At 42.9% G+C, this 12,460-nt stretch overlaps 1 protein-coding gene across 6 annotated transcripts in view; it reads right to left on the bottom strand.

Moving 5' to 3' along the window:
• Positions 1–12,460, bottom strand: part of SMYD3 (SET and MYND domain containing 3) — a 669,850-nt gene that overhangs the window by 138,319 nt on the left and 519,071 nt on the right. For 5 of the 6 annotated variants that reach the window (XM_044762764.2, XM_044762763.1, XM_070501460.1 and 2 more), the window contains 3 exons: positions 11,886–11,953; positions 10,216–10,318; positions 2,167–2,277 (listed from right to left, as the gene is read on the bottom strand). In XM_044762764.2, coding sequence (XP_044618699.1) covers positions 2,167–2,277; positions 10,216–10,318; positions 11,886–11,953 — 282 coding nt within the window. The remainder of the gene's footprint in view (positions 1–2,166; positions 2,278–10,215; positions 10,319–11,885; positions 11,954–12,460) is intronic. The other variant, XM_070501459.1, reaches the window with a different exon arrangement.

Here is a 12,460-nt window from a genome sequence, read left to right as displayed (position 1 = left end):
GATTAACATTTGAATCAGCAGACTGAGTAAAGCAGATTGCTCTCCTCAATGTGGGTGGGCCTCACCCAATCAGTTGACGGCCTGAACAGAACAAAAAGGCTGACCTTACCATGAGTAAGAGGGAACAACTCCTGCCTGACTGTTTTCAAGCTGGGACATCATTTTTTTCCTACCTTCGGATTCAAATTGAAACACTGGCTCTTCCTGGGTCAGACTGGAACTACACTATTAGCTCTTTTGGATCTCCCGCTTACTGACTGCAGATCGTAGGCCTTAGCCTCCACAATCACATGAGCCAAATCCTTACGATAAATCTCACTTTCTCGTTCATATTCTCTCTCTCTCTATATATATATAGATACACACACACACACACACACACACATCCTGTTGGTTCTCATTCTTTGGAGAATCCTAATACAATACTAAACAAACTTCTAGCTCAAGGGAGGAAAGAAATTGGTCTCAATGGATATGGCAAACACTGTAGGTCGGCTACCCAAAAGCCATTCACAGCCTTCTTCACCCTCGTCTTCCTCTAGTATAAAAGCTGAAAAGCTAAAATGCAGTTTCCTCACCTCTTTTACAGCCAAAGGTGGTCATGTGACATAGTTCTGAACAATAAGATGTAGGTAGAAACGCCTAGGAAGATTTCCCATTGTTCCTTGCCCTACTACCCCTTCTTTTTAATGTCTAGAGCTTGGACACACGGACTGGGGGCTGGGGACAGCAGAGATGGCCCAGGAGGAAGACAGAAGGATTCTGTGATGAGATCTATGAACAGCTGCTCCCATCTTGGACTGCTTCTCCAGGATTCTTGAGACAAATACACCCCACCTACTAGAGCCAGTTTTAATTGGGTTATCTGTTATTTGTATCCAAACTCTTTCCTAATACACTATTCTAGCCAGATTTCAACTATAAACATAAACTGAAAGTGATCATAACCCCAATTTTAATAAAATATAAGCACTTATTCAAGACATTTTTGTGAGTCTGCCATATAGATGGCATGTAAAAGGCAGTAAATCCCAAAGTTTTCCCATTCCCAACCAAGGATGCTGGTGGGAAGCTAGCTTGCCTGCCATTCCAGATTACAGCCTGGGGAGAAAGCCCAGGGCATCCCCCACGATTCCTGGCACGCCTGTGAGTGGCAAAAGGCTAACGCTAACGTGGCTTGAATATTGGGGAGCTATTAGCAGTGGATCCAACTTCTCCCATTTAGTTCACTTATTTCTAAAAGTTCTTTTTAATGAAAAATTGATCATCTTCACTGATTCCTGCATCATTAGAATGAGCTTGTGGTCCTCGCTCCTGAAGTGAAACCAACGACCTCTCTCCACTGATGCTGGCATCGGAAGTCACAGGTAGTTGTGGTATAGCGGAAAGAGCACTAGATTTAATCAAAACAGCTGGGTTTGAGACTTGGTTCTGCCACTTTTTCCTTCATTCTGTCCTAGAGGCACATCTCCGAACCTTTCTCACTTCCGTTTCCTTTATAATTATTGAGTTCAAATGAGATAATGATTACAAAAGAATTCCAACAAATGAAAAGCACTCTACAAAAGTCAGATTTCATCAGATAACCTGATGGTGTGAAAACTAAAAGTAAACAGGTTCAATGTGAGGAGAGCATATGAGTAATATGAGAAAAGTTCATTCCTTCTCTTTATGGCATTTATTTTGGCTCTTCTTCCTTTCTCAAAGAGTAAAAGTTGCTAGATAAGTGATCTCCATCTGATAAAGTGCTGAAGCAAAATGCCTCAGAGAATAAATTTTAAAGACATAAAAAACCAGCTACAACTTGGTGTGTTTATTACTGAGCAAGAGCTGTTGCAGTCATGATGTAATTCAACCGTCCTGTTACAGCTCTAATAGCACTCTGCCTTCAACACCCTTTTCACTGCCTGTTTAATGCCTACCTTCCCTCTAGACTCCCAGTTCCACAGATCCTTACCTGAGATTAAACCTCTTATTGTCTGGTGGGTGATAAAAGTTCCAGGAAATAAAATGTATGTGGCACAATGCACCACTTTATTTACCTGTGTTTCCTACTATGCAGAGAGGGTTGTTTACTTTTGGGTTAATGAAATAAAAGGAGAGTTCTCTGAAAGATCATTGGGCTATTGCCTGGGAGATGTTCCAAGCTGGTTCCACACAACATACCTTGTCTTGGGTTTGGCATCGGAAACAGTCACATTCAAAGCAGTACTGGTCCCTCAGCTGCTTCCGGCGCTCCTCGCTGGTCATCAGCATGTCCAGGTAGCAGATGGTAAGCTGTGGAGGCCAGAGAGGAATGGAGTCATATGACTGCTGTGCTCATTGTCTTTAACAAATGGTTATCATTATTGCTAATTATTAAAGTAGAACATGTTTTTATTATACACCAAGAAGTGTAAGAGAGAAGATACTACTTACAGTGCCTCTATCAAAATACTCACAAATAACATTTTTAATGCACCACCTTCTGGTCTTTGTTATGCAGTCAGCCCATGTGTATCACGTATTTATTTTAAAGAACTGGGCTCATGACCTTTATACACTTTTACATCTTACCTTTTACTCACTGAACAGTAAAATATCAAGAGCTTTTCTATGTTTGGTCTTACTAACGTTTGGCAATAAATTCCATAACCATTGGTAATCAGAGTGCCCAAATTAATCCTGGCAATCAAATGGGTGGCAGATGATAGAGCCAGATTGCTCTTAACTCCTAACCAATTCTATAGCTGCCTCACAGCATTCAAGGTCAACCAAGTTTGGGATCTTTGAAATTAGGAGACAGTTCTCTTAATTGTGACTAGATTTCTTTTTAAAAGGTGGAATAATGTCCAAATAGGGAGAATTTAATGTCAGAATGTAATCACTGACAGAGGCTTTTACATGGACTTCCTTGGACCCTTTCAAATGCAGTAACTATGCCCTGTCCTGGATGGCGAAAGGTCATAGGTGAGAGGGCACACTTGAGGGACTCCTCGGGTTTCTCTCTAGCTCTAAGATTCCACTTCATGACATAGGCCTTCAGGCAAATGATGATGTTTAAAACATTTTTCACTTGACTGGATCTCCTGTGCACTCAAAGTCTAATCCAAAATACACAACAGAGCTCCTGATCCCTGACCTGCTCTCTCTCAGCTGGAGCCTTCCCAATCGCAGATCACAGTAATTCATCTTGTGTGTTATCCAAGAAGAAATCTTCGAGTTATTCCTGACTTCTCTCTTTCTTTCACATTCTCCATTCAATCCACTAAGAAATTCTGTGGGCTCAATCTTAAAAAAATATCCAGAAGCAACTCCTTTGCACTTTTTCCAATGCTACCGCTCTGGTCTGAGCCCCCATCATCTCTTGCCTGTAAAATGCAGGTCTCCCTGCTTCTCCCCTGGGCCCCTGCACTCCAACCTCCAGCAGTGACTTACTTAAAAAACAGTCAGGGCAGATCTTTCCTCTGTTCAAAATGCTCCAAAGGCCACCCCCCAACACTTTTGCTTAGAGTAAAGGCCAAGTCCTTACAATGGATTCCCACAGAACAACTCAAAGTGTGGTTCCTGGAGAGTTGCTAGTCTGTGATGTTGCTAGGCCACGATGAAATGAGTAAAGAAACGCAAAGTTAACATTTAGAAACTTGGATAGCAATTTGGTAAGGGAAATCTTATGTGACTCTAATAATAAAACATCGGGCTTTTACTTTATACACTTTTTAAATTTCATTTTTCTAGTAATTCATTTTCACTAAATTTTACAAAAATATTAGTCTGCAATGGATTAGGGGAAAAATAATAACAATAATAATAAGCTCATTCTTCATGACAAGGAGTGGGAGCAACAATGGCTTCACATACTCCAGCCCTGCCCCCTCTCCGAACTCCTCTCCCCCTCTCCCTGCCTTCTCCCGGCTCTCGCCAGCCCAGCCTGCCTCTTCTCCACGCGCACTCCCACCCCAAGGCCTACGCACTGGCTGTTTCCTCTGCTCTTCCCCAGAACTACTACGGTGATCTCCCTCCTCTCTTCTGCGCTCCCACCAAATCGCACTTTCTTACTGAGGTCTAACCTGACCACCCTAATCAAAATAACAACCCAACTCCCACCCCACCCCAGTGCTCCGAATTCCCCACCCACTCGCCTCTAGTTCTTCTTCTCTAACATCTGTCAGCTTGTAATGTAAATTACTGCTTTATTCACTTTTACACGTAGAAAGTAATTCCGAGGGTATGTGTGGTGGCGGAAGAAGGGAATGCTGTCGGAGAGGAAGGCAGGACTGTCTATGAAGGAGACGACAAACAGTCCCCAGAGCAAAACCTCCATGTGGTTTTTCTTGGACTTAAAGCATGTGATGTCTACAAAGCATGATCTTACTTGTTTGAAAGCACGGTAGGGCGGAGAAGGCCATCATCTTTGACAGAAAACACAGCTTCGGGAGGGCCTCACTAAAGCAGTCGGGGGAAGGAGGCCTGTCTGGCCAGCCAGTGCTGTCTAATCTACCATGGCCATCCCCAGGGTGACAGAAGCCACATCCTGATCCGGCAGCTGGCTCTCTGCAGACCCTTCACGTGTTACTCACCTGTAACATGCTGCTCCATACACAGAAACAAGAGTACTGCGTCCGCCTTAAGAAACATAGGCAATGGCGTTCTTGAACATCTACCGCGCTGGGCAGTCACCCAGCGAGGCAGCGGGAGACAGTGAGAATCAGCAAAGGTCTGCAATCCATCTGGGACTTGCACCCACATCTCTTGATTCAAGTCTGATGCTCTTTTTACAATAAAACAGCTGCTTCTTATACCTCGAGGGGGGGGCCGTAGGGGAGAATAGCTTTTTTTTTTCTTTGAGGAAGTTTGGCCCTGGGCTAACATCTGTTGTCAATCAGGCTCTCAGGGCCCAGTTTCCTTATATGAGGTGAGATGGTGAAATGAGCTGATCTCTGTGTGCCCTCTTGGGTTAACTCTAGGACCCTAATTCTCAATTCAGCCCAATGGCTCTCAGTCACCAGCCCCAGCTCTCAAATCAGATCAGATGGATCAGCAGTAGTTTCTGGGTGATTACAATGTGCTATGTGAAGCCAACAAATCCAGGGTCTGCCACAGCAGAGAAACATGCTTGACTAACCGAAGACTTTATTACAAGGGCCAGAACTCACCAGTGATCATGCCAGGCACCGAAGGGGCAACAGAAGACTAGTGATTTGATTTAACCGCAATAAATAAGCTTCTCTAGCCTCCCTCACTGTCCTGTAACTACTACCTGGACTATGCAATGGCTTTCTCACTGGCCTCCCTCCTGCCTTCAGTTTCCTTTTCATCTTCTAAACTACTTTGAGAGAGATCTTCCTAAAACTCTCAGCTGATCATGTCATTTCTCTATGCGAAGATTTCTGATGGGGGCTGACTGTCTATGGGATAAAGGCATACAAAGCTTCCATTCTCCAACTGATCTTCTGTCTGCCTTTCTAGTCTCAACATCTCTTCCTGCTCCCTACTGTCTGTCACAATTATACACGTTGCAACACCTCTTAAACCATGCACACCATGCCAACGTGTATCGTACATCGCTACCTTGGATAGCCAATGCCCCTTCCTCCACTCTCAGCTTATTCAGAGCTCTCCCATCCTTCAAGCTTGGCTCAAATACACCTCTTCCAGTGAAGACTGCCCCATGCCCCGCTCTGTGTCTCTTTCATGCCACTGAAGTTCACAAAATACACCATATCAAAGCTGAAGGTCTCAATGGCAAGAATAATTTTATTCATATTTTTTGGGAAAAAAACATAGCCAGATAACTAACTAGTAATGAAGGCTAAATCATTTTTATCAGCCAAAGATAAAAACCTTTATTGAAGACTCATTGACTCACCAGTTTTAATGGAGAGTCTACTCAGTAAATGTAGGGCTCATTTAGTGGGAACTTACGTATGAAACTTTGCCATTGATCAGTGGCTGCTTTAATGGCATAGAACAAAATCACATTAAAATATTAATGCTACTGACCATTGCTTTGCCATTTTAGTGCAGCTCTTATGGAAAATGCAGTAAATCATTTCCAACATTAGAGTAATATCGTGAAAGATATTTGCTGGATGTTGAATATGTTGCTTACTTGAAAATTTCAAGGCAAAATGAACCTCTTTACCATGAAGCCCATCTTTTCATTACGTACATCTGAATGGATAAGAAGACCATAAAAAACTAAAATTAGAGTTTGCTTTCATTTCTGGAATTACATTGTCACAATTATAAATTTTTCTGCTAATACTGGCTCTGCACCGAAAAAAAATCTTAACTTTTTTTTAAAGTCAAACCTGAGTGTTATTCTTGTCTCTTCTCCTTGTCTCCCCCTTGTAGCCAGTCAATTTTTAGCTTCTAAATATTATATTCTTCAGATCCTCCAGCATGAGCCACCATCTGAATTTCCTGTCTTCAGGCCACCATTGTTACTGCTTGCCTGGATTACTGCATCATCCTGACCCTCATTCCCAACTTCGTCTACACACAGAAAATCTGATCATGCAGATCCTTTGCTTAAACTCTTCAGTGACACCTCACTGCCTGCCCCTCCCTTTCACAAATATTTACTGAGTGCCTCCTATACACTGGGCACTGTTATGGAACCTTCAGATGAACTGAGTTCCTTAACTCCCTTGGGTTCCTCGGTCTGGTCCCTGCATGTTCCTTCATCTGCTGGTCATGTGTGAATTCTTTAATCTATTGATTTGAACTGCTTCCTGCTCCTTGAACTCACCATTCTGTCTCTGACTTCTGTGTCTTTGTCTGGAACGTCTTCCCCTCTCTTAACCAACTTTAACCCTATGGATCCTTCAAGAGTCTAGGAGTCACTTCTCCAGAAGCCTTCCTTACCACTCCCAAGCCCTGCCCCTTACCTCCATTTGGGCACCGCTGCTCTGAACATCTATAAAGCCCTATGTACATCTATACTATTGTACTTCTCATATTCTATTATTGTTTTCTGTTCTATGTCCATTTCTCCAATTGTATCTTGAACTCCCGAAAGCGAGGCTGGGCCTTACTCACTTTTGTATTCCCAATGCCCATCCCAGTACACGACACCCAGTAAACATGCAGTGAATTTGTTAAATGACTTAGCAAATGAGTAAAGATAACTGAGAATAAACAGACTCTTCTAGCCCCAAAACATTTTACATTAAAACTGCCATTAGGGATACTGATAGGCTCAATTTATGCAGATCACATTTCTCCCAATTGACATGGCTCCAGAGAATGCTACAAGACAATGACATCATCTATAACAGCTATAACTCTTCTAACCAGGAATTCCCATCAGGGCGGCCTAGACTGTCCAGCTTTCTTCCCTGATCCATGTTTTGGAAGATTGTCAGACCATAATATGTATTTCATAGCTTAACATAACCCTGAAGAGGAAGCCATCAGCAATCCAGTATGTGAGCCATGATTTAAGCCATAAACAAAGATCTCCTTGTAAGAGGTGTTGGAGGAGGAGACAAAAACCCAAAACCAAAAAGGACCCAACAACTCAGCATTACAATGAAAATCCTTATATAGCAAAGTGTTACAAATGGTGCTGGTTTGAAGGGAAATGGTCCAAAAGTGATCTGTGGAGAGAAACAAAGGGTAAGAAAAGTCCATGGTGATTTCTGTTATTGTGGAACCCTGTGTAATTTTCCAGCTCTCCTTGTCTGAGGTTTGAAATGTTCCCATCTCGAATTGGCACTGGACTGGCTTTCATGTTACTTTCTTTCTGGGGCCCTTGGGACACACCTGAGGATTAGTGGTAGTTTCAAAGTGGCTCTAAGATTCTCTTCCACCTCTGGTTTTGCCTTTAGCAAGCCTCATTCATTCACTCAACAAGGATCTTCTATGTTATAGGCACTATGCAGCCTGCCCTCATGGAGCCTACATTCTGGCACTTTCATCCCAAATAGCATATATAAAATGGGGAGTGCCCTAATGAGCAATAAAGCCAAAAGGTAAAGATGTATGAAATTACCAAAATTTCTAAATTTACTTCCTTATCCAATTTGATCACCCCTCTTAACCTCAAAATGTCTTTTCTCATGGTTCTCCCTCTCCCCTACCTCTGCCCCAAGGGGCCAGTTTTAAATGTGTAGGATGTATTTTAGGTGTTGGGAGAGGCTACAGACATTAACTGAGCAGGCACTAGGGACAGCACCCCTCTTCAATGACGCAATAGTCCTTCACCATGAACGACTTTCCATCTGGAATGTCAACAGTGCCCTCAGTGAGAAACACTGCTGGTTTTTACAGTATGCTCAATTTAACAGAAAGTCGATTCAACAAAGAGTTACTGAATGCCTCCTGGGGGCAAGGCAAAGTACTAGGTACTAGAGGAGATACAGAAGTAAGCCACAATTTCCTGTCCTCAAGAAGCCATAGCTGAACGGTCACCAAAAGAGCCAGAATAACACCAAAGAAATATTAATAACCACTACAAGGCAGATCTCAGAGGGAAAGATGTTCCTTTAATGTGGAAGGAAAAGCTTTCTAGCAGAGATGGTGTTTGAGAGGGCCTTGAAGGGTGCACAGCATTAAGATGGGTAGAAATGGTGGGCAGAGAGAGGGAGGACAACTGAGCAGACGCAGCATCACCCATCAGGACATGCATAATGATATGGAAGAAATGCTATTTTCTGAACAAGCTGATATAAGCAGGACTCATGAGGAGAATTCTCTCTCTGATGCGAAGTTGCTTTGATGAGTACCGCAGGGAAACACATCCGAGCCTGCAGGGCCTGACGCTAAGCAGAACTATTCTATGTCAGGCAAGAGGATGGACTTGCTTGTTGCTCCAGAGATGGAAAGAAAGGGACATGAAAAAAGTGAAGAAAGCGCCAAAGACCAGGCATTTTTCAACTAAATGAAAATCAACCAAGAATAATAATTAGCAGCCAAGCTTGGAAAACAAGAGTTATATGAATATATATTTCATATTGAAAATATCTATTTTCTTACGGAAATTTCTCTGTTGTCTCTGAAAATTCCAACCATTTCTAATAGTTCTTACGTTTGCTTTTAATTTAGCAAAACAACAGCATCATCAGCATCATCACCAACAGCAGCAGCCATCGCTCAGCCCCCAAAATAGCGTTGCTGCAAATGGATAGTAGTTCCCTTCCTCACCTGCCTTGAAGTCATATATGGCCCCAGATACAAAGAACATCTAAACTCCCCATATTGTTGACAGATATCCCAGTGTACTTGGTACACTGGTCCTAAAAACTGGAAATTCAGTAAGTGGCTGTATAAGAGACAGCTTATTCAGTTGAAAATCAGTTTGGAGGGAGTCTTATCAAAGCTGAATCCCTGTCTACATAAAATGTGGTACCTCTGAGTCTAGGTTTTATTGGCTGAGTGCTGCATAAACACAATAAAAGCTTACGATACTCTGTTTTCCTTGCAATAAATACCCACTTTAGCAAACTGGAAGGTAGAAGGAAACTGGGTTCTAAAAAGCATAAGTATCTATGACCCAGAATTCAGGGTAGTAATTGTGCAAATGCTGTGCAGGCTCAGGTTCACAGCCCTGGGGCAGCCCATCTGCAGCTGCCTCATGAGACCTCAGAACTCTGAGAAGGTTCCTCATCAAAAGAGGCCGCCTTGGCAGTCCGCAAAACGGGCAGGGTCAAAGCCAGTTCACCGCTGGAGGTCACACTCCTGTCCTCTATTCCCTTTGCATCTTTGTTTGGACAATCACCCAGAGATGCTGATCAGTTTGGAATGGCCCAATGACAACCTGAAAGAGTAAAACTTGTTTGCTCTCTTAACATGACGGTAAAAACAAGTCACCTTCAAAATTCGACTAGTGGCCTTTGGAATAAGTAAACCCTTGGGATCTCACTCACAAGCTGGGGTGCCCTCCTTGCCCATAAAAGGATAACCACTTGCAGAGATGTGAGAGGTTGCTGAACTGTCATATGCACAAAACACACACACTCTGTCACACAAACATCTCTCTCTCATACATATACAATAGGAACTGTCATCATCCACAAAAATGGTGATTAAAACAAAAGTTAGCCCATCCATAATCTGGGAGGAGCAGTGATGGGTAAATTGGTCACTGGGTAGAGGTATTATATATCTTCTCCTTGGCAGAAGGACAATGAAAAGCTGTCCCTCAGGCACAACTGGTTTTAGGGAAGGGCCACGTTGAGAGGGTCTTTGATGGAAAAGGAAGCCAGGCCGTGGGAAACACAGGTTCCTTACCTCCTCTCCCGCCTCAATGTCTCGGACTGCACGCAGTAAGAGGTGGGGCCCGTTGAACACAATCGAACAGTTGGGGTCACAGCTGTGATTGAGCAAAGACATACTGGAGGAAACAAAATATAAGAGGGAGACCATCATGGCTCGGCAGCTCGAGTCAAGCATCTAAATTTAACGAATATGTTGGGCAAAAGACACTTTAGCTTGGGGGGAGGGAGACAGGTAAGGTTGACAGTGCACCAGGGATTGAGTGCTCTGGGAAGTCACAGAAATGTCACTAGCCCACTTCATTTAAGTGAAATGCTCCCCAAGATGGAGGCTAATTAGGGAAGTTTCTTCATAAAAACATTTTTCTGAGTCCTTTTTGGGCATGGATGCAGGGAGGTAGTCATCTCATTAGAAACCAGCCAATAAGGGAACCCAACATGAAGATGGGAAAAAACTGACTTGCAAAGAAATAATCTCTGAGATGATGGGATGCAGCAGTGACCACTGCAGCCAAGATGCCACTGACCTTCCCCACACAGGATCTCATTTGCTGAGCTCCTTTGGAGGAACGGCCATCTCTGCTAGAACATCCACAGCTACACTGAAGAATAATTAGGAGTACTTCCTCTTCAACAGAAAGCTGAAGTTATCCTGCTAACTAGATCCTCACGAGTTCTGGGCCATGCTCCTGACATTTTAGTACTGTGGAGATGCATTTTTTACCATCTGGGAAGGGAATGCATTTAAGCTGTCACCATATCTGATAATAATTAGAATAACTATAAGTGAGCATTCAGTATGTAGAAAGCACTTTCTTAGCACTTGAGCATGTTTATCAAATTCAATCATCACAATAATCTTATCAGGAATACTTACAGATGAAGAAACTGATACATAGAAGTTAAATGACTTGCCCAAGGACACACAACTAGTAAGTGGTGACTGAATTTGAACCAGGTTGTCTGAACTCAGAGCCTAAGCTCTGAACCAATACCCATTATTGAATATTGATAGACTTGTAGTCCATTATACTTGTGAGAACTAAGAAAAGAAGCTGAATTCTCAGATTCACAGTTCATTCTAAGAAAGACTATATTTATATTTGGACCCTAACAGCAAGAAAATAAGATGAAACTAGGAGTGAGTCTGGAGCGCTGTGGAAGGACAGTCCAGTAGCCCAGTCGTAAAGGTCACCTCAGTGATAGACAGGGCACTTCAGAGGGCCAAACCCTCAAAGTTTTCTTGCCTCCTAGAGCAGTGGGGCTCCAAGTATGCTAAGACAAAAGACAAAATGAACCCAGCTGGTTCAGTACAGGAAGTCTGGTGAAATAATCACGTGCTTCAGCCCAGGAGCTGGGGAATAAGACCAGGGCAGGGGTGAGGGAATAACCAAGTCTCAGCCTGACGGTTTATTAGCACCCACAATCCAACTTCTTACCCCAAAGTTCCTGAGAACAAGAATTTAGGCCTGAAGTCTGCCTCTGTTAATACCACAGCATATAATGTGGGGTTATAAAATTGTTTTCTTCAAATTTAACATTTTCCATTTTTTGCATTTTCTCATTAGGTTTCAAGCTTGGCTCTTGAACCAGCTGCCATAATAGCCTAACCACCTCCAAAAGGCTGGGGAGCTGGGTGGGAATTAAAGATGTTTCTTGCAGTAAATGAAACACCATCCACCATACCTAGGATATAGGCCAACACCGACTTCCTGCATCTCTGCATTACAGATGGTGAAAGAGTTGCAGATCACCTGTAAAAACAAGGAAGAGACAATCAGGATTACCGGGGTCACCTAAAATGCTTCACAGGCAAGAGAACAAAAATTTTCAAAATAAAATTCAGGGGCCTTTTAGTAGATGCTCTGGAAAGATCCAAGCCAAACATGCTGTCTCATTTGCAGAAGAACATATCTGGAACACATTTTCTTAAGAACATTGGATGGTTAAGTGCAGAAATACCAACATCTTGCAAAAAAGGAAAAAACAAAACTCAGGCTTAAACCAGCACCGGGCCCTTCCCTCTAACCCTCTCACCTAAACTGATACAGTTATATGAAATTTTCAAAATTCAGAATATAAATAATCTATTTGTTGAGAACTAGACTCCTACTGTGTCGGATTGTTCACTCAAACTGCCTGCAGTTTCCAAATGCCACCGTGTATCTGATGAGTAACAGCAGCCTGTCTTTTATTCCTACTAGGAGTGAAGTACACCCTGAGGGAATCTGTGATCCAAGTTGACCACAGACCACAACAAG

Source organism: Equus asinus, chromosome 30 (assembly GCF_041296235.1).
Source record: "Equus asinus isolate D_3611 breed Donkey chromosome 30, EquAss-T2T_v2, whole genome shotgun sequence".
Taxonomy (NCBI): Eukaryota; Metazoa; Chordata; class Mammalia; order Perissodactyla; family Equidae; genus Equus; species Equus asinus.
The sequence above is the reverse complement of the archived record's forward strand: the minus strand, read 5'-3'. Positions and strand labels throughout refer to the sequence as shown.